The sequence below is a fragment of the Eutrigla gurnardus genome, assembly GCF_963514095.1.
Source record: "Eutrigla gurnardus genome assembly, chromosome: 1".
NCBI classification, from domain to species: domain Eukaryota; kingdom Metazoa; phylum Chordata; class Actinopteri; order Perciformes; family Triglidae; genus Eutrigla; species Eutrigla gurnardus.
In genome coordinates, this window is record NC_139915.1 from 24,978,637 (window position 1) to 25,001,070 (window position 22,434).

The 22,434-nt window shown below is 41.1% G+C and overlaps 2 protein-coding genes across 5 annotated transcripts; one reads left to right on the forward strand and one right to left on the reverse strand.

Moving 5' to 3' along the window:
• The first annotated feature begins 310 nt into the window (after nucleotides 1-310).
• On the forward strand, nucleotides 311-3,185 carry dhdh.2 (dihydrodiol dehydrogenase, tandem duplicate 2). Its single transcript, XM_084013516.1, has 7 exons — nucleotides 311-422; nucleotides 775-886; nucleotides 994-1,157; nucleotides 1,426-1,678; nucleotides 2,263-2,387; nucleotides 2,612-2,762; nucleotides 3,005-3,185. Exons 1-7 carry the CDS (start codon nucleotides 333-335, stop codon nucleotides 3,112-3,114), a joined length of 1,005 nt encoding a protein of 334 aa, XP_083869642.1. The 5' UTR covers nucleotides 311-332; the 3' UTR covers nucleotides 3,115-3,185.
• Nucleotides 3,186-3,511: 326 nt separating this feature from the next.
• Nucleotides 3,512-21,223, reverse strand: pkma (pyruvate kinase M1/2a). Of its 4 annotated transcripts, none has more exons than XM_084013482.1 (11): nucleotides 21,115-21,223; nucleotides 13,500-13,684; nucleotides 13,219-13,310; nucleotides 11,069-11,200; nucleotides 10,759-10,945; nucleotides 10,363-10,633; nucleotides 9,971-10,121; nucleotides 9,221-9,373; nucleotides 7,412-7,578; nucleotides 5,367-5,548; nucleotides 3,512-4,810 (listed from the first exon to the last, which is right to left on the reverse strand). In XM_084013482.1, the coding sequence occupies exons 1-11, from the start codon at nucleotides 21,159-21,161 to the stop codon at nucleotides 4,704-4,706; spliced, it is 1,674 nt and encodes a 557-aa protein (XP_083869608.1). In that variant the 5' UTR covers nucleotides 21,162-21,223; the 3' UTR covers nucleotides 3,512-4,703. The 4 variants fall into 4 exon arrangements, with proteins under 4 accessions (XP_083869608.1, XP_083869609.1, XP_083869607.1 ...); XM_084013483.1 differs by lacking the exon at nucleotides 21,115-21,223 and adding an exon at nucleotides 18,926-19,060; XM_084013481.1 differs by lacking the exons at nucleotides 7,412-7,578; nucleotides 21,115-21,223 and adding exons at nucleotides 6,812-6,978; nucleotides 17,054-17,340.
• Nucleotides 21,224-22,434: the final 1,211 nt, after the last annotated feature.

A 22,434-nucleotide genomic window follows, 5' to 3' on the forward strand; every position in this document is an offset into this window, starting at 1 on the left:
GGAAAACGGAGGAATTATCTCGTTATCACGGGAAAACGGAGGAAATAAAATATATGTATGCATGGCCGTTTAGGGCTTCCGTAGTTTCCGCATGGTCCCAGTGTTAATACTTTTTTCTCCCCCTAAAAAAGTTTTTAGGACTTTAAAACGTAAAAGGGGTGTTATACTGATCATTAGAGGAGAGAAAAAAATAATTCATAAGGAAATTATAATCATGTAATCAATACAAATCATCACCATATTATTTCCGTGTAACGTCACACATTTAAAACGACCGTGCTCCTCCTTGTGGCAGAAAATATATGAGCTCTGTCAGTTTCTGTCTAACTAACATGGCAACCAGGTGGGGAATCTGTAGCGCCGGAAAGATCAGTCATGATTTCACCGTGGCCCTAAAGTCTCTTCCTCCTGAGGACCATCAGGTATCAGTACAATTAGATGAGTAGACACAAATACTGGTTTCAAATGGAAGACCTCTCCTCGGGACTCGGCGAGGCTTCTCCTAGCAGACTGTCTGTAGGTCGGTTCTACCGGTCTGAAGTTCACTCTGTTAAAATCAGGTCCTAATGAAATGTAGATTTGCAACGTGCAGCTGTAACGCGGTAAATGCAACTGGGACTGGACACCAATTAGTTCAAATACAATGCAAGTCACGGTTTGCAGTATTTCGCATTCTTTTACCGTAAAATACGCACTAGATGGGCATCTACATTTTTTTTTAAACTCTTAAGTGCGCCTTGTTGCTATAATAGTATCATGTAACCTTATTTACAGGTTGTGGCGGTGGCAGCTCGCAAGTTAGAGGATGCAGAGGAGTTTGCCAAAAAGCACAGCATCTCCCAGTCATACGGCAGCTATGAGGATCTGGCCAGAGATCCAGACATTGGTGGGGTTTTGTTTTTTACACTTCAGTGTTCATTTCCACTGGAACATTTACTATTACATATATTTTGACTGATCAATCTCTACATTTGTGTGCTCATGTGTGTGTAGATGTGGTGTATGTTGGAGTTATCCACCCCTACCATCTGCCCACGTGTCTGCTCTTTACAAAGGCCAAGAAGAATGTGCTGTGTGAGAAGCCGCTGGCCATGAACACCAAGGAGGTGAAGGAGATCCTGGCTTCTGCCAAAAGCAATGATGTCTTCCTCATGGAGGTATGGATGAAGTACACCAAAAAGGAAAAACAATCTAATAGCTTAGTTTTATTTTTCTCCACCTTTTACCTGCAAAATCATTGTGAACTCCGGTCGGAGTTCAAAATTCATCTACAGCAATCTCTTAAAAAATTACTAAGAGACAGAAAAATGTAAAACTTATTTCGAGCTGTAATGTTTGAGCTCTAGTGCAGGTCAACAACTGCATAATAAAACACCAGGGACCTAAAATTGAACTGTATGAACTGCGTCTTGCCCTTTACTTCAGGCTGTGTGGACCCGCTTCTTCCCGGCCTCAGTGGAGATCAGAAGGCTGCTGGCCCAGGGGGAGGTGGGAGAGGTGAAGGTGGTGAGATCTGAGTTCGGTGTGCCGGTGATGCATGTGCCGAGATCTGGGCAGAAGGAGCTAGGCGGAGGAGCGATGCTGGATCTCGGCATCTACTGCCTGCAGTTCATATGCATGGTGTATAATGGAGAGAAGCCAGAGTGCATCCAGGCCACGGGGGTCTGCACAGAGACAGGTAATTACAACGAAGACAGCAGTGTCTCACAAACGTGATTTCTGAAGCTCTGTTAGTAACATACGGGGGAAGTGTTGCAAACATTAATTAATTTGCCCCCCCCCCCCAAAAAAAACAAAAAACAATAAAACATTTGTTCACACGAGGTGAGTGATAGAAGTCTTGTTGTAATCCTCCCCACTCCTGCTTACTCTGTTTTAAACACGTCACACACAGGTCACACATTTGACACTGGCAGGATTGTTACCTATTGAACTCAGCCATATATTCATTTGCAACACCCATATATATAGAAATAGATGAGTTTTTTTTAAGTTGGAGCTTGTAAAATCTTTGCCAGCGTGATTCCAACTGTATGTGAAGTGATGACTTTTAACCAAGGGGAGTGTTCCTGTCTGATAAGACTTCACCTCATCTGTGTTAACTGGCACAATAAAAGTTAAGGTAGTCCAGATCCCTAGTGTTGCCCTCTATTCTTAACACTATTCTTCTTCAATATAAAACACAGTGGAATGATTAGACTCAACATTTTGTTTTACAATCACTTCTTCATATGTGAATCGTATATCTGTATGTTATTGCAGGAGTGGATGAGACTGTAGATGTCACTCTGAAGTTCTCCAAGGACAGGATGGCTGTGTTTACCTGCTCTTCGAGGGTAGAGCTGACCAATGATGCCATTATTGCAGGCACAGAGGGCACCATCAGGGTAGGTCATCACAGGCGGGACGCATAATCAAATAACGTTTAAATAGTCAGAAATGTGCATTTGCATGTTGAATAATTAAACTAAAGGTTAGTAATTGAACCAAGGTCAAGTTTGAAGTAATGTAGGAGGGAAATTAGTAACAAAATGTGTGTTGTGTAAGACAAAGATGAAGTATTTTCGCTACACACTATACTGTGTATATACCATATTTGCATGCTTTTTAGGTCCCTGCTCATATGTGGTGCCCCACATCATTAGTGGTGAATGGGACGGAGACCCAGTACCCAGTGCCAGAACCCTATTTGCCTCTCAACTTCCTCAACAGTACAGGGATGCGTTACGAAGCAGAGGAGGTTCGACAGTGTTTGCTCAAAGGTACTGTGACATTCAGCATAGTTTATTCTGTATCTATATCACTTCAATAATTTATGTATTAACAAAATAACCACAATTATAAAATTATTAATCGGTGGTTTTCTGAATGTCCAGGAATGTTTAGACTTGTAATACACACTTTTAACACAAGATGGCATCAGAAACACCGAAGTCAAGTGTGGCCATTGACTGTGTACACTGAGTTCACTTCATGTTGTGACATAGTTTTTTTTTTTTTGTAGGCCTGAAGGAGAGTTCAGTCATGTCCCATGCTGACTCCCTTCTGCTTGCTGAGGTGGAGGACGAGATCCGCAGGCAGGTGGGGGTGGTGTACAGCCAGGACATCCAGTAAATAACATGAAGACGAATAGTTTCCTGTTTTGTTTGTTATTAATTGAGAATAAATGGTTCTTTTCAGCATGATTTGACCTGAATTTAACATTAATACACTATCAGTGAAGAACCTTTTGTGAGGACAAAGAAAGCTAAACTATCTCATTTGGCTGACAAAGATTAGCCTCTTTATGGTTAATGTTCTGATGAAGATGCTTGCTGGTATTTGTAAGCTCTTAAATTCATCCTAAACTTACTCACTGGATACTTTAGGTCTAAGCAAGCATTGAAGCACTGAATAACCTTTGATCATTTATATAATATCTTCCATAGCGTTTCACTTAATATACATTGAATGCAGTACCACTTAAATTCACGATCATTAATTATGGAACAAAACTTGAAAAACGTTAAGGTGGAGCTCATCTCTTTTATTGATGGAAATCCAGTCTTTTAGGACAGCTCAGTACACCAGCTAAACATTATAATACCCCTTTACATTTTGTAAGTTCTTACACTCTAGCATTACAATCAAAAGCATCTTAGACACACAAAGACAGTTACAGAGGGTCACCAACACAAAAGGAGAAGGACAAGCTACCCATCACCCACTGGGGTTGAAAGGGACAGGGAGTCACATCATCAGCAGGCCCCCTATGAAAAAACCCTAAAAGTGCTCACTCATATCGGTCAATGTTAGTGAACCATACATGATTCATAAGTGCCAACTTGGATATGATCCAAATACAAATAAAAGGTGAAGGCTTTATGACGCATCTAATAATCACAAATACAGTAACTAACTCAAACAACTCTGAGGTGGACATCCAAAACTAACATTTCTCTATAGTCAGACAAAATATAAGGTAGTATTGGATGTCCCACAGCAAAAACTTTACCACTCACAAAAGTCAAGTATAATATCGAATGTAACAATATCTGGAGGAGATTAGGAGTGCAACACTTACACTTAAATACAGTGATAGCTGGCATTAAGAGAGGACACTTCATACAGACGGCACTACAGAAGGGTCTGTTTGGGTGGAGTGGTGGAGCCCAGGCAGCTTCAGGAGGAGCCCTTTGATTTAGGATGCCACCTGTTTGTTCGTTATGTCGGCAGAGGAGTGTGATTAGTAAACTGCAACAGTACTCAAGGTGCTCTGTTAAGATCAGCCTGCCCCACCCGCCAACTCCACCCTAACAAGAGTCGGTGTGCGCATGCACACGGACCAGAATGTGGTCACTCTCAGACTGGTTCATCTTTAATAATAATACGAGTGTTTGAGTGAATAAATACAGCAGTTTCTGGTCAGGGTGTATTAATCTGAGGCCCTGAAGACTGGTTTGATTGAGAGAATTATTGTGAAAGGAATGGAGACATATAGTGTAATTGTACGATTCTAGCCTCCACTCCCACCCGAAACAGCTCTTTGGCCATGAAGGCTATACTCTATATATCTTCTAATTGCTTTGCAATAGTGCCTAAATGATCACTTGTTCAGGGTTGGAGTCTTTAAGCCTGGGTGTTGGATGTTAACGGCTGTGAGCTGGAGTGGCGTGGAATGCTATGAAAGGTAGATGACATGGAGGGAGAACGCTGTTTGCTGCTCAGGCCACCAGAACCACGCGCATGGTGTTGGTGTAACCAGAGCCTGGACGCCAGCCGGTCAGGACGATGACAACATCTCCTGCTTTGAAAAAGCCTCGGGCCTTGCCTGGAAATTAAACGTAAAACATAAGCAAAACATAAGTCAAGATAAAATGAAAAATGCCCTTTTAGATCACATCCCAGGTATATAGTGCACCTATTTACCAATATACAATGACTGCTTCTTGTTATATCAAAATCCAATAATTGTAAAAAAAAAATATATATATATATTTATGAAGTGTGCTTATGGATGCAAGTACCGATCAATTTGTCAGATCATGACATCCATCAATGAAAATATAACATTTTGCAACAAGGGAGGTACCATACATAAGCCAACCCACTTTTTTTTTTCCCACCCTGAAGGATTTTATTTAAATCTCTTTTTATTGTATGCTTCATATTGCATTTCATTTGAGATAACTCGGTGCGGAGGCTAAAGATGCTGGAACTTTAACAAAATATTGCTATGTGACATCTTACAAGGATTTTACTAAGAGCACCCTCCAAAATGGCAGAGACATTTACAGGGACTGTCATTTAAAAATGTACACTTGTTCTCCTTGCACTGTTAAATAATTGGGCAAAATACTAAAAGGTGACATATGGTAGTTACTTACCCATATCCATGGCAAAGTTGACGCGCATGTCCACATCCTCTGCCCATACATCGTGGGCGGGTTTGGTGTAGAGGACGGGGAAGATGCCACGGTACAGGTGGGCTTGGCGAGCCGTCTGGGCGTTACGGGTCACAGACAGGATGGGGGCACGGGGCCTGTACCTGGAGATCAGGTGGGCGGACCTACATGTACACACGCATACACACAGGTTCATTTTGAGTGTTTCCTTTTAAACTAATGACTGCATCATTAAGACTAAATAATTACAATTAGGGAGGGATACAGCTGAACAAATTCCATTTTCAGTGGGGTTGTATGAGGTACTTATCTACACACCATTGTTACAAATGGAGTCTAGTGGCTTAAAAGAGAGCATAGATGCACCTTTTAGATTCCCTTATAGGTAATACACCAACTGTGGATAGGTTTCACTCTCAGTTCAGTTCTCCATTGGAACATATTTCAAATATAGCATACACTTGATTGAACGGATATTTATGAGAGGCTAGAACACGTTCTGCTTCTGCCCCCGTCCACAGCAATACACTTCCTCTGAAGTGGGAGTGTACAGACCGCCATCTACCGTAGGTAATACACAGAGTATGGATAAGTATCTCATACAGTCCCAATTGGAAAACACCTGAACTATCCCTTTAAATACTAAACTCAAAATGTCTTTACTTTTGGTTAGTAAGAATCTCATTGACCATGTCAGTATAAAACCTTATGGGGAATAACACTTTTAGTACTTTATAAGCTATTAACCATAATACATCATAAATGTTAATTAACTGCATGCAGATGGATTCTCGGATGAAGCAATTCAGTGTGATAAAAAACCCTACATGCCCAGATGCAGTATCTTTCCAGATATTTTGGCTGATTTAAACTTTAGCAGAACTGTACGCTGGGAGTCTTTGCTGAGCTCAACAAACAGCTCAACAAACAGCCACTTTATTTACTATCAACACATATACACATATATGGAGTTCTCCTGCTCAAAACAGGTCTAGCAGGATAATCAGGGAAGGTTAGCCCTGACAGGTTTAATCAGCCAAAATAAGTGACACTGGTTTATCTTGGGTGTGTAGAGGCTTAAGGTGTCGTCAGTGGCCCAATCAAAATGCCCACTCACACAATTGGACTGTGATGTCAATTACCATTAAATATAATGTCAAAAACAAGGATGACAGATGAAGTATGTGAAGGACGGACATTGGGACTGGCCTAATGACAACCTCCCCACCCTTGCAATCTGCTGCTATCTCCACCCACCCTATGTAACAGCACACTTCAGACACACACACACGCACGCACGCACGCACAATCAAAGGAGTGGGGATCTGAAAGAGCAGATTTGGTTCTCAAAAGAGATTAGGAGTTGTGTTGGCGATGCCTTACCTTCAGGATCGGGATCATATTACTTCCACCCTTGTCTTTCTTACCTTCCGGTCTTGGTGAGAACAATGATGGCACTTGCGCAGCATTTAAAGGCCGACTCAACGGCACCGACAGCTACAGCCTCTGAGGGGTCTCTGGTCAGTTGGGAGTGTCTCCTCAGCTCCTCAAACAGCTGTCTGTGGAAGGTGGCCGCCTCGGCCTCTCGTGCAATCTGAGCCCAGAGGGACCACGGGAAGGGTGGGGTGGTGGGGTTACTCTCAATCACCCACGCTACCACTACTGCACGCCCAGTCAGTCACACCACTGGGAGTCACTGGCAAAAGTGTAGCTATACTCCTGGTTAAACGATGTTACTTGTTAGTTTAATGATGGGCTAATTGTTCCTTTAAACACTAAATCAAACTGAAAAGGCCAAAAGACATCACTCAAACTTTTGGATTTATGTGTAAATGTGTGCCTTTTTACTGCAAGGCTTTGAAATGTGTTTAAATTTGTCCACATGGGTAAAAATCAACCAGCAGTCTATTTAAACCTTTTGCCACGCACTCCCAATTACTTCATCAGTCAGTCCCTGTCTGGCCCTACTCTCCCTCAGACTACTCAAGTACAGATATTGACCTGTTAGGATTAGATAACCTGCCTACCTTCCAGAGCCAGTGAGCACAATCATTGCAGAGGCTAAACTCTTAAAAGAGGCCTCAACAGCACCAATTGCAATTGCCTCAGCGGGGTCTTTGCAGTGCGGCGTGGAGCGACGCAGGTCCTCAAACACCTGCCGGTGGAACATGGCTGCCTCGGCTTCACGAGCAATCTGGCACAAGTGAGCGCAAGATGCATCAAGCAAAGGCATTCCCACACCAGGCACAAATGGATATAAAAATAAGGAAAATGGGTGGGAAAAAAAGGAGAAAGGGCAGGAACACAGGAGAGGAACAATGTTAAAGACACACAAGAAGATCAGAAGTTAAGAAGAGATGGGACAGAAGGAAAGGACATTAGGGACAGTGCACAGCAGAGTTTAGGTGTGCAGTTGGTGGGGGGAGGGGGGGCAGGGAAACATCAACATTAACAACATATCCAGGAGTAAACATTTTACCAAAACCATCATTACATGGGGTATTAGCATACAAATCAATATAATCCAATTTAATGGAGTTAATGCACCTGTACTGCTGAGATAACCTTTTACCAAGGACTGTTTTAAGGACGGTTTTAAGGACTATTAATACCAAAATAACAGAGCCAAGCTCAATACAGTAATATTACAAAATAAATTACTTAAAACTATTGAAAAAATAACAAATTTAAGTCAACTGGGAGTTGAAAAAGAGAGGTTGAAGTTAAATGCCATGCAATGCACATGAATGTGAAGAAATGGTTCAAACAAGATTAGTAGGAATAAACAAGAAAAGTATGCAAAGTAGGTTGAAGTAAATGAGAAGAAGAAAAAAAAACATGCAAATTCAGCATGAGGACAGCAAACTCCAAAGCAGGAGGTCCTGCAGTACTGCTGAGTCACTCCAGCATCTGCATAGCAGTGCAAAAACGAGTGTACCCGAGACATGCAAAACAGCATTAAGTGCATTATCCATCTATGCAATTAATACCAATTGTTATTTTGATGTAAGAATTCATTAAGACCTAATTATTAACAGTATTGTCAAAGACTTCAAAAAAGTACTGTATTCTTGCGTCTCACCCTGACTGAAAATAATGAAAAGAAACACAAATGTATAAATTCTTCAATACATGTAATATTTGAAACCCCTATGTGCAGATTTTTTTTTAATTAATTTTTTTAAATGTCATACTTTGGGATCATTTAAAACTGCATAAAAACATAAAACTCGCATGCTGGACATCATGGCAAATTAAGAAATGAAGAGGAGCAGCACAGTGAATTGATTAGATGGAAGAGTTGTAGGCCATTACCCCCGTTTGGATAGACGTATACATCCAAAACATGCCATTACGGTAATTTAACTGTTCCTATTTCTGGAAAACCAACGTCACAATCATCCCAACTGTATGGAAATGATGCAGGTCCAACCATTCAAAACTGCATAGCCGGAACTTATACCCCAGGGATGCACAAATAGTGTTGTGTCAACCTTGTGTTGTCAATACCATTAGCTTTAACTGATCGGATTTTTTAATAATAATCATTCATTGATTACTCATTAGCATAGCTAAAAGGCAGTTGACGTCTGGACTGGAAATAAGATGGAGAAATGAATAAATGAGAGGCCTTCCAGTTTGTCTAACAATCCTGCTGACATGCTTTAGCAGCTCTTAAGCCAATAGAAAAAAAAGAGATGCTGCATAAATGCAAAGTCATAGATGCATTCAGGGTGAACACAAAAATTAGGAAGTGAAAAAGAGCAGTCTCCCAGTCTCATGATGTGAAATATGTTCTTCTAATATTTATATTGAATATATATATATTAACTCACCATGTGCTGAGTGCGTACTGCCTCCAGAGGGTAGTCTCCCTTGGCAGTCTCTCCGCTCAGCATGATGCAGTCAGCTCCATCCAACACGGCATTGGCAACGTCACTGCCCTCAGCACGGGTGGGTCTGGGCTTCTTGATCATGCTCTCCAACATCTGCATGGTGTCCATGTGAGGTGTTAGAGGGAACCACAAATTTCAAAATAACAACCTTCTCACTGGTACAAACAAAATGAATGCTAACATTATGCTTTACGAAGATTAAACTGACTGTCCATCTTCCAGGGACATGGCCAGGCATGTTCAGGAGCTGTTACTCTAACCTGAAAAAAAGGGCGAGCAGCTAGATACAAAGAAAAAGGTCTGTTTAGTCATTGTTTAATTAAGACCTGAGGAAAAAAAACCCCAGCTACAATCATTATGAAGAGGCATGTATTTAGCCTTTCTTCTCTGATTGGATGATTTAATTTGGTGTAACTTCAGAAATTATGGTCTACTCATTTTTAGGCTGCATATACAGTATAAAAAATAAATCCTCCAGGCAGGAAGCTCAGCCAAAGAGGGCAAATGGGATCTTGCCTGGCAACTTTAGCACAGCCTTGTGCATGTTCCTGCCTGCTTCGCATTCCCATAAAAGCAGTTATCATCACATGTAACCTGAACAATGCAGCTAGTCAAATAAACCTCAGCTCTAAGGGGAAATATAGCTTAATAGCTTAAGGAAAAACAACACGCCCTTTGCTTTTATCTAACCTGAGTGGCACATGTGATAGGCTTGCCAGCTCGGTTGCAGCGTCCGATCATCATCTTCTGGGCAAGGAAGACCTTTTCTGTGGGGATCTCAATTCCCAGATCACCACGGGCAACCATGATGCCATCGCTGGCCTCCATGATCTCATCAAATCTGCACATGAGACAGAAAATAACAACACAATAATTGAAATCACAAAGGAAAACTGATCATCACGTATCATAGGATGTGATGAGTTTCAAGGCCATGTAAATAGTGTCATAAAACACAGCTAACTAGTATAACATATAATAAGATAACAATTTACAAATATATTCAGCACAAATATATCATGATATAAACAAAAGATCTAGAGTACTGGAGCCCACATGTAAAACACTTCATCTCCACACACCTGCGTACACCCTCATGGTTCTCAAGCTTGCTTATGATCTTGATGTCTTTGCCTTTCTCTCCCAGCACTGCTCTGACAGCGTGTACGTCTGCTGCTTTGCGGATAAAGGAGGCAAACACCATGTCGACTCCGTGCTCCAGACCAAACAGCAGGTCCTTGACATCCTTATCTGAAACAGCAGGCAGGTCTACAGCAGCACCGGGGAGGTTCACTCCCTTCTTGCTGCCCAGGGTTCCACCGTTCTCAATCTCGCACATGAGGAAATCAGAACCTGGGAGGGACAAGAAAATATGAATTGTCTGAGCCTTTCATTGGGTATTAATACACCGCAGGGTTTTGTAAATCTTCTAATGGATCACACAAGGTTTTATTTATGTCTGCCATATCTCCACTCACCAATCTCCTTGACCTGCAGGGACATGAGTCCGTCATCAATGTAGATTTTGCTGCCAATTTCCACTACATTTGTAATGTTCTTGTAGTCGAGCCAGAGGATCTCATCACTGCAGTTCTCCTGATAACTATCGTCCAAGGTTAACTTGATCATGTTGCCCTTCTTCAGCTCCACCTCGGCTGTGCCGCTCTGAAAATCATTAACAGATATAATTTTGCTTTTTGTTTGGATTGTTTTCATGCAAAATGTTCTTGATTGTGAACGCCAGCTAAGAAATACATTTTAGAGACTACTAGGCAATGCTAAACTCACTCCCTGGATGAGCCCAGTCCTGATCTCTGGGCCCTTGGTGTCCAGTGCAATGCCGATAGGTCTGTATTGGATACTGCCAGGCCCAAAGCTCTCACATGCCTCACGGATGTTCTTGATGGTTTCTGCATGGTACTACAAAAAAGAAAACACACATTGAATCATTCTCAAGAAAAAAAGCAAGGTTCTGAACAGCACAGTTATTGATTTTGATCACACCAGTGACCTATCTTTCAGTACACATTGACATACATCCACAATTTGGCAGAGGCACTGGTATATGAAAGAAACAAGTTTTATCCAGCGATCATAAAAGTCAGACCAAGGCAATAGAAAGATAAGGTGCATCTGACAACTCACCATGTCATAAACATGAGTCATACTGCAGCATCACTACGGGGTCATGTAGTGCTTCCTACCACCCTTACTGGTATGACAGAGTCTTACTGAGGAATCTGGGTGAACTAAGCAGAATAACTGCGAGCCTTTAAGTGAAAATGCCTTATAATTCAGCATCACTAAGAAGGGGTATTAAATAAGACTTAAAGTAGTATTATAGATATAGAATGCCATTGTATGTCATTGTGGATTGCAATGTCTTTTGTCTCAACTGCGTATGAGTGAGTCAACATGAGGAAGTGCAGAATATATCGAGAGGATTTCTCACAGAAGACAACAAACACAAGGAAACTGTCACAATTAGAAATGTAAACAGACTTGCGTAAAAACATCACTCATGTAGTCCGATATTGTTCACCGCGTCAACAGAATATGGTGGCCGGCCTTGAGCCTGAAAGGCTTTGAAATTATGTGAGGGTACTGAAAGTTCAGTGCCATCACATAACCGTTGCAGCCATCTTGGCCCATTCATGCAGGCTACTGAACATGTACACAGAGGTGGTGACTTTGAAGATAGCTCCCTGCTGCACATGGCTTAAAATGTCCACCTGGTTTTACCTGAGATTTCATTAATTACTTAAGTGGCAGGTAATCACATTGGCTGCCTTTCACAATGGCAACACATTGAGCCAACATTGCAGTTGCACTTTGACTAGAAGAAAGCTTGAATGCTCTCAACTGCAAAAAATCCAGTGTTGCAAATTGCAAACACATTAAATAGTTAAAATTCATTTACAACGCCCTACTTATCACATGTATAATTCTCCATTTGGTTTGTATTAACTGACCTTCTTTACAGGATTCTCTCAATACTCTCTACAGGTGCCTGGAGAGCAGAGTCAGGTTGTCAACAAGATTCAGCTCACCTGACATTGCCTGATTATAGTATATACAGTAAGCTGTTGGCAGTAAGCCAGCTGTTCTCTTTCCAGGCTTCCACCTCTTGGGATTGTTTGGTTTGGATCCATTTGGTTGCTGGAACTCAGTTGGGGCATATATTCATAGAATCGGCTTGTCTTTTTCATTAGAAAAGCAAAGCTGTTAAAGTGACATAACTAATCAAGCTTTTAGCTGAGAACTTGTATCATTTTTTTTGCCTATTTTGAAGATTACATTTGTGAAACCTGTTGGATTTTGACCTTTGCTTTTAAATGGTAACTTTAAAACTGTGTCCTATATTTTTTTGGCCAGATTGTGCATTGAGATAATAACCAGCTGGGTGCTTTCAGGTGAGATCTCCAGCTGATATAAGTCTATTTATTCATCTATCCATCTCCAACAAATCTTAAATGTAATCACTTTACAGAGCATGTGCCCTTGTGTGGCACAAAGACTTAATCAGACTGCATCACTTTGAGTTGAACTTGGTAAGCTAGCCCAGACTCTAATCTTAAGTAAGTTAGCAGCATTAGTATTTTCCCCATTCATGCAAGCTGGCTTAGTCTTGCTCACAGTGCCGAGCTGATTGCGGAGTAAATAATGAATGACATGTCGTTTCACCGCGAGCACTGTTGACCCTTTCACGATAGTTATTTCATGAAAAGAGTTACCAACAATGGTTGAAAAAAGCTATTCAAGAAACAGCAGCACTGCCACTAAAGTCAAGATAGCAACCGATACCATTCCTTGATAAAGCACCGAACTATGTTTGACAAAAGTTATCAGCACTGTTTAAACGTGACTTGACAATGTGACTGGTTAGTTGTACTTGACCAACTTATTTACACAGTAGACAGAATTGTGCAAAGACCTACCTCATGTGTGCCATGGGAGAAGTTCAAGCGAGCAATGTTCATTCCAGACTTTATCATCTCCTTCAGTATATCCACAGAACGAGAGACTGGCCCTGCAGGCAGTTATTGAAAGGAAAAGACTAAGACATAGCTTAACCTTTTCATTATTAATTGTTGATTGTAATAAACTGCGATCTCAGTATTTCATCTCAGTAGTATTACATTTATGAATTGTGACTATTTAGCCATAATGGTGGAGCCCTAGTAGCAACTATATCTCACTATCTAAAATGTTGACCAACCAATAGTGCAGATGATTCCAGTGTTGCGTGCGGTGGTAGGCTCAGAGTCGATGTCCAGCAGGCACATGTGTTCCAAGAAGCTGTCAGCCATGGCAGCATTGAGCTGCTGTGTCTGGATGAATGCAGAACCCATGTCTAAAGACTTTAACTGTGGCATGGCGGTCAATGGTGCAACTGGAGAAGTTCTGCAGAAAAATAAATAAATAGGAGAAACAAAAGTTAACATCAAGGTCACTGCAATGACAACAGCTTTCTTTGGTTTACCACTGTCGGGCTATCTATTGCGGAGCGTTTTCAAAACAATGCCATCTACTGCAGAACTTTTCAAAAATGCAAAAGTTTTTGCGAGTTTTTAGCGAGACCGTGTAAATGTAGCTGAAACTCACAATGTGGTTGTATTCATGTATAACTCAGTAAAGTCAGGATCTCATGTGAGGGCACACTGGCCAGTAATAGCACTGTATACATCCTGAGTGTCCTTAGCAATATACTGTGTGTCTAATCCTGCTGTGAAGCTAACCTTGTGATAGAGAAATCAAAAAGGAAAGGAAAATGTTCAAGTCAGAATCAATTTATCATATTATATTTACATATTATATATGATCAAATTGCTTACATATTACAAGGACTTATTCACCTCCAGCATAGCCATTTTCAACTAACCTCAGCCACCAAGAACAAAGGCCAATAAGAGTAGGTGTGTGGAATTACTCCTCTCCAATTCTTTTTCAATAAAAAAGGGTATTGTGAGCTTCTTTTCTTGCGTTAGTATTTGCCTTTCATGTTGCACAACCAATATCTTATACAGTGAATAAGCCGGTGCTTATAAAACAGAGAACCCGCCTTAAGGAACGCTAAGGAATATGTTACGACTAGTATTTCTGCACTGCAGTGCCACCACACTCCACACTGAGGAACTCAGAACTACACTTTTTTGGACATTTTGTTCCCACCCACTTCCCCGAGTCACCCACGGTATCACGAAGCACTGACATACTGTAGGCTTCACATGGTAGGACAAAGGGATATTGCATCAATATTGTCACGCATGTGTGTTCCTAAATTCTGGTCAGAATTAAGACAGACACTACACATTAACATCAAGGCATATTTCACGAAGTGTATTTGAGCATGTTGGTGCCGCATGACTACCCTATAACAAAGATGAATGTCACTTACACTATGGCTCTACTTTTTGTGGTTACATGACTACACCCCAGTTTACTAAGGCTGAAATGAATTGGTTGAGCAGTCAATCTGGTGATATGACAGGGAGTAGAAATGCGTTTGATTTAAGTACTGGGTCCTCACGAGGTGGTGAGAAAACATAATGCTTTACACGTATACCTGTGAGAATTCATAGTGTTTCATGATACTGTATATGATCATAAATTCTAAACGTAACCCCTAACAGGGATAGGACATGTTTTAAATTTAAAATAACAACAGATTAAAAAGAGGAAATCAAATTTAAATTAAACAAAACTAGATTACGACGATGATAGAAGGAATTAATGTAACGGTAAAATAAAATAAAAATATATAGGATATGTAATGTTAGTTGATAGAAGACACTGATAGCTCCATGTACATTATACTCAGTCATTACAAAAAATATAATGACCCCCCAGCCAGGTGCAAACTGAGGCCACAGTCCAAACCACCCAGTGCAGGATTAAGTTCCCGGTTTAAATTATACATTGAAGTGCACTTCAAAAAAAGAACACCCCCACTGGTTGCTTCTTTTGAAGAGCAACAGGATAACAAACTGATTTCCCTTTTAGGCAAAAACCCTCGTTCTTTTCTGATCTGCGCCATACAGACTCAAGACCTGACCTGAATTACTGACCCCGAGCAGGAAGTCCCAGTGGAAACACGGGACAAGATGGATAGTTCTGCTTTTCTATTACAAAGTGGCTACTTAGCCCCATCTAGAACAGACTACAAAGGCTGATGTTGTACTTGTATAGAAGGGCTGGAAAACTGACGGGATGGGAAAATGTTGACGGCAAGTGGCTGCAACTAATGACACGTTCATGGTGGCCTTTTAAGTATCTGCTCCATTCATATTACAGTCTGCCTCAGACCTCCTCCTCCTCCTCAGAGCCACTATGCCAACAGACCTCTTCAAATGGAGCTGCTGACTGATGATGTAACAGGCGATGGAGAGACCAGCGCTGTACGTGAGCACAGTCACATCCCCCTACTGCAGCACACAGAACCATGAAATGGGGGGGTGGAGGGGGGGTGGGTTAAACCACAGGGAGAGACAGCAGAGGGGAAAGGAGTCTGAAATATTGGCAGCCACTGTACAATGCTCCGTGTCATCGGTTTTCATTCATCATTTATTTATTTAAGGATAATTTTAAAGGAACAGAATGTTCATATAAATATAGATGCAGTTATATCAATAGACAAATAATTACCTAAACATGCAAAATAGGGGCCCCTTCTTTAAATATCTTTCCAAACTGGTCTGCTATTGGATCATGACCAACATAGAGATCACAAGTTCAATACTCAAGACAACGCAACACTGACAGTTGCAATTGCAAAACTAAAAGGGGATTCACATTTTCTCTCTCTCTGTTCTTCTGCTACTTAATCTAAAACATGGATTCAAAATCAAAAAAAAAAAACGAAACATGTATGGCCAACAGTAGTAACAGTGATTACATCAAAAGCTTAGCCCTAATACAAAAGAACATGGCTGGCTTTGAATACCATTGCAATATGTCAATGACAACCATGTAAAGCGAGGCTTTTATAGGGAAAGTTTTATGTTTTTAGGATTTGAAACGTGCATCCACCACATTCTTTCTCATCATCTTGCATTACTTATCAAGGGGTCAAATTTAATTAGGAAACAAGTCATAGCCTGTATCTTTGTCACTTTAATCAAATGGAATCCCCTGGCAACTCAAGTACTGCCTGCATCATCAGGTGAGGTGTTACTTTGGAACTATGAGAGGAAATATGACTAGCAAAGGAAACACACTCCTGATATAACTTTTGAAAATCAGGTAGGAGTAAATATCCTTCACCAAATGCAGTACCGTCTTGGTCCGTCTAATCCAGCTCGCCAACTCCTGGTTGTTATGAAAAGACAAAATTACATAATTGAAATAAAGGCTGACTGACAGACATGGATAGCGTGTCTGACCCCAGGAGAGCTAGTGAGCAGCCCCCACAAGCCAACAGCAGCCACAGTCACCCTGACACAGATGCAGGGCTAACTTTAGAGCTGACTGCTAATAATCCCCTCCAATCCCTTCCCAACACCTCTACCTTTCAAACATACTTTCCTGCTGTAACGTGTCCTCAGTCACTATCTTCCCCCGTCATTCTCAACAATTTCCTTATCACTTATCTGTGATAAGTTGCCAGTGCAATCATTGGCAGTCATAGTAGGATCGCTGTCACAGTGACATGACATAGAACTGTAGATGTGACGTAACAGTGGGCTAATCCAAGTTGGCTCACAGAGACAGTAGATGGTTTCTATCAGTCACACTCGCTAAACCATGGCACTAATTGCCGGATGCACTACATACCCCCGGTAGATCTTTCTGTTCCTCCTGGGGACAAACAGGCACGTTACAACCAATGACCTCCACAAGAATCCCAGTGTGCTGGAGCTTCCAATGCCAATGAGCGAACCACTCCCTGCAGCAGCACCCCAAGCAGAACTGACCACTGCAGCGCACGTGAATACGTAGGACACATTCAGGTGCTCGAGAGTAAATCCCTTCAATGAGGATAAAGGATAAAGAGAGCGTCTGCTGTGACCGGGCAAACGCCATGACCGGATACAGAAGAAATACATGAGACTTCCACGAAGACGCACCACAGCAGTGTCGCACCACTGTTAGCACCAACGGAGGTCGCGCAGCACTCCAACTCTAAAATAGAGTCGTGGCTAATAATAACGCACAGCATACAGAGTGTGTTTGTTGAAATCTAATACACAGAATGTACGATGGTATTTACACTAGTACTATATACTATGTATGTCTGTTAACTAGGCTTGTAGACTTCAAAACAAACCTTAGATGGACTACTTCCTGGGTACAGGATTTTGGGCATATTCTTATGCATTTCAAATACACATGCCTAAATCATCTGGTAACATTTTTAACCCAGGCACCTTACATTTGTCGATGCAGACATGGTGTCTGCAGTGGCAAAGGGATATGCATAATTGGCAGTCTTCCACAACATGCCCCCCCACCCCACGCACAAACACACACATGCAGCTATGGTGGGGAGGGACTGTGTGAGAACAGTGCCAGCTGCAAAAGGCCTAGTCTCCAGAAAGGAAATTTACAGTTTGTTACCTGCCAAAGTGAGAATGAATGCAGACACAGAGTATTACAGCCTGACTCAGCCCCTGGAATGAAGACTCCATTTTAGCAACAGGGCCAAGAACGACAAAGCAATGATAGTGTCTCCTGAATTTTGTTACACACCAAACAACAGTAGCTACTACTACAACCTAGCCGGAGAAGGTTAGACCTCCCTTCCTGCCCATATCCAATGTCAGCAAGGCCTGTTAGCTGTGGCAACACTGCAGCAATCTACTGCAGTGAAGCTGCTAAAGCAAAGTACATATTTATCAAAGGATGATTATTTCCTACAGCATAAGATGCTGATTTAAGATGCTGAGGAAAGATTGATGTATAAAAAGGATGAACGTGATAAATGTCTATTATCTAGAGACTGCTGTTGTGTTAAAGTCTAATAATGCAGGTGAAGTTAAAACTCTTGTTCATCTGTGTCACCGGTTAAGTATCAGTATTTAATTATAATTTACTTTAATACACTGCAGACGAAGCGATGCGCTAAAGGTCACGTTCTCCTCCTGCGTCACATTTTCCTGCTTCAGAGACATCACAGAGACTGACCAATAGGAAGCCGAGAAGACGCAGCCGCCACACCCACAACAGGAGGCAACAGGAAAGATTCTCCAACGTTCAACACTACACGCAGCGCATTTAATTTCGTAATTTTGGATTACAAAACCACCATATTTAGTCATACAACAAGGCTAACGCGTTAGGATAAGATATACCTCATTCATGGACACATTCCCTTAGTTTATGTATCTAATAACTGCATTTTCAAGTAGACGGCGTTGCTTAGTAATGACCAAACCAGCATAGCAGGACTAAAGCACATGTAAGCCGATTGCAAAAAGCTACGTCCATATTGGCACTTTAAAACATAATTTCAATAATGATAAAAAAAAAAGAAGGGGACAAGCCACCAGTCAACGACTACATGTCCCGACTTACCGGCTCCCACGATGTAGCTAAACGGATATAATGCAAGACAAAGGATGTTTAGAAGACAATAATGCGACGCGCAAGTGTCGCACGAGTTGTCAGATAACTTCGTAAGTCGCAGCCCGGGAACAGGATACCTACCGTATGTCGCTGAACAAATGCGTAGACCAATGTAACTGCCGTTACATATACTGCGAGCAGCTCAAGGTGATTTCCCCTAGTCCCTCTCACGCTACGGGACTACTTTCTAGGGATGCTGAGACATATCCATCCGCGAGAAATGACACATGAAAAACAATACACCGTCCTAACACATTCACGCTGACATCAGTCATCACAGTCTACTCGAAGGTGTGTTTTATTTTAGCATTATATAATTGCAGAAAGTCAGGAAATCTAAAAAATCTAAAAATCTAAAAACTACGCGGAATGATACATATAAACACTACGCGATGGAAGTGCTTTGTAAAGTTAGGGAGCCAATCGCTGCGCTTGAATGAATCGGCAACGCATGAGTCCGACATGTGACCACAGATGGCATGCTGTAGCTTCCTGAAAAAAAAACCGGTGGTTTGGCTAATATGGTGCTTCAACGTCTTTCTTAGTTTAGTGGGGCCTTTTAGAGACTCTCATAGTAATTTGTCATCATGTTGTCAGTTTGTTTTGGATCCATTTTCCAACGGATGTGCAAATCATCGGCTGCCGAAAAGGCTCATGGGAAGCATCACCACACGTGATGCAATACGGTAAATGTCCTTTAAGGGTTAGCAAACTAACTGATGCAATAATGACCCAAATAGTTCTATGGTTTATTGCACCAGTAGTCACCACTTGTATACAATATACGGCAGTGACGCATGCTTGTGCATGGTTGAGTGATAAATTAAGGCCCCTCGTGATATAATAGTACCATGGTACTTGCATTACTGTGCAGTGCTTGAGGCAATTCCTCCATCTAGTGATGAAAAATTATATAACAGTTTTAAATGTTTTTTCCCAAAGACATGGACGCATTTGTGTACATTTACAATAGGTGTATCTACTTCATGTTTTGAAAAAATAATACTATTATAATATAAAAGTAGTATTCTTCTTCTTCATAATAATAATAAGATGTCACTAAATTGAAATTAAATAAATGTGATAAATATTGGGAATAGTTCTTAGAATAGAATAGAATGCCTTTATTGTCATTGCATTAAAAATACAACGGAAATTGGAGCGCTGCTCCAGCAAAGTGCTGAAACCACACATTAATAGATAAAAACATAAAACAACTGCAATAGCTCACACAATCAAACACACATACATTATATAAATAATAGCAATGTTTAAGAAAGATAATAACCAATAATAAAGTGCAGTGCCTTGATTAGTGTGTTTTCTCGTGATTGTTATGATTCTTTAAGACAGTCACTGACTGTTTCTGAATCTGCTCGTTCTTGTTTTGAGACACCTGTAACGCTTCTTCACATAATACCATATGTTTAAATTAATTTACATAAAAGGTAAAATGGCCTCATTTATATAGCGCTTTTCTCCAAAACGCTTTACAGGAATGACTGACATTCACCCATTCACTCACACATTCACACACCGACGGTGGAGTCAACCACGCAGGGTGACAGCCAGCTCGTCAGGAGCAATTTGGGTGAGGTGTCTTGCTCAGGGACACCAGGCACTCAGCTAGGAGGAGCCGGAACCGGCAATCTTGCGGTTCCCAGCCAAACGCTCTACCTCCTGAGCTAAACCCCCCCATTTACATGTTCTCTACCCATTCAAAAACAGCATATTTTGACAAAGCCTGAGCCATTATTTGAACTGTTGAAGATACACAGTGTGTTGTTGTTTTTAAAGACACAATTAAGGTAATGCCATCCCTTTGTTAGTTGTGGTACACCAATGGCTGATATAATGGTTGTTTTTCCAGGGCAGACACCAGACAGCGATATAACAAATGTTCCCCAGGGTGATTAATTCTAATGTTGTGATAATCTGCTCTACCAAGGAGATGTCAGACAGGAAATAAATCCTCACAGACACAACTGCCTATCTATATCTCAACCATAGTGAGGTATACATCTAAACATTCAAACTTTGCAACAGAGAAATCAAGAGAAATCAATCTCGCAACTCTTCATAGTACTATTAACTTCACAATCTGAAAATCCACATCCACACACACACACACACACACACACACACACACAAACACAAAATGATGCTGATGTTATTTTAGTTTTTTTCCCGAGTCCCTGAGTCCCTGTAGCCTATTGTAAGGTTGCACTCTTCACCGAGTCCATGTCTTCTTCCCCCCATTTTGCTCTCACCTGTTCAGAGCTGTGGTTGTGTTAGCACTGCTGCTTCCACTTCCCATGTTGCTGTCTCACTGGCTGCTGGCAGCCTCTGCCTGGACCCACTCCACTCCACTACCTGAGGCCAATGGACACACCTGTCCAAGTGAGGGACAGATCTGCCATCCAGTCACCCTGTCCACTGGCCAAGCTCCTGGCTGTCAGTCAGTATCAATGGCTACTAACCCATGGGCCACGAGGTACAGTAAGACACTGAATATACTCAGATAAATCTCAGAGATGAGCAGATAGGATGCCTTCATGCTTCGCTGTATATTATTTCTGCATGAAAACAGCAACTGCAACCTATGAATAAACCAATATAACTAAAAAAACAAACAAGAAATGGAAATAAACAAAATGCAACTATGGTACACATAGAAAATACAAAATAGTACAATCATATACTGATGCCATTGATCATAATAACATAATGAAAAAACAGAAAGATGTGAAATAACACTAATGAAAACCAAATAAATTATCTTTTATTTTTTGGTTATTACAACTGAATTGCAAATGGATCAAAGCAATGAAAAGTGCTGTAACTTTTCAGCTGAAATCTGCCCTTTCACCTCCCTCCAGAAATAATACGACCGTTGCTGTACAGTGAAGGGCAGTTGCACTATATAGGAAGATAGGGGATTATTCTGGGGCTACTATAGTGAACTCTTCATTAACCTGGAAAACCTATTCATGTACAATAAATACTAGGCAGTATAACCGTGGTTGATGAAGCAACCATGGAACGATATCAAACTGTTTCCCCATATTTATATTCGGCTGTCAGAGCCATGTGTTCTAAATACATGTTTGACGAGATGATCATTTTCTCTTCACCTCCTGACTACAGCCGACTCATTAGTGTGTGATCAGTTGGCCTAACACCTGTTAATTCTGTAGGTCAGTTCTTAAATAGATACCTTGAGATGATGAGGATAAAGACTGATTAGCTCAAAAGCCTAATGGTCATTGTCTCACACATATGCACAATGACACAGGGTGTCACAAACACATAAGATATGATATTATTTGGTAATGTTATTTATATTTTTGAAGCTGTTACTGAAATATAACTATTGTATATTGTGCTATAGTAATATCATTTGAATATTCGATCAATTATCATTATTATTGAAGTTTATATCATAAATGTAGCACTTGTTTTGTTTGAATACATTTGGACAAGACATGCACTTGATTATCAACCAGAAGCTGCCTCCATAGCATGATTGCACAATAATAGACACTAACTTATAGACACACACACACACACACACACACACACACACATGC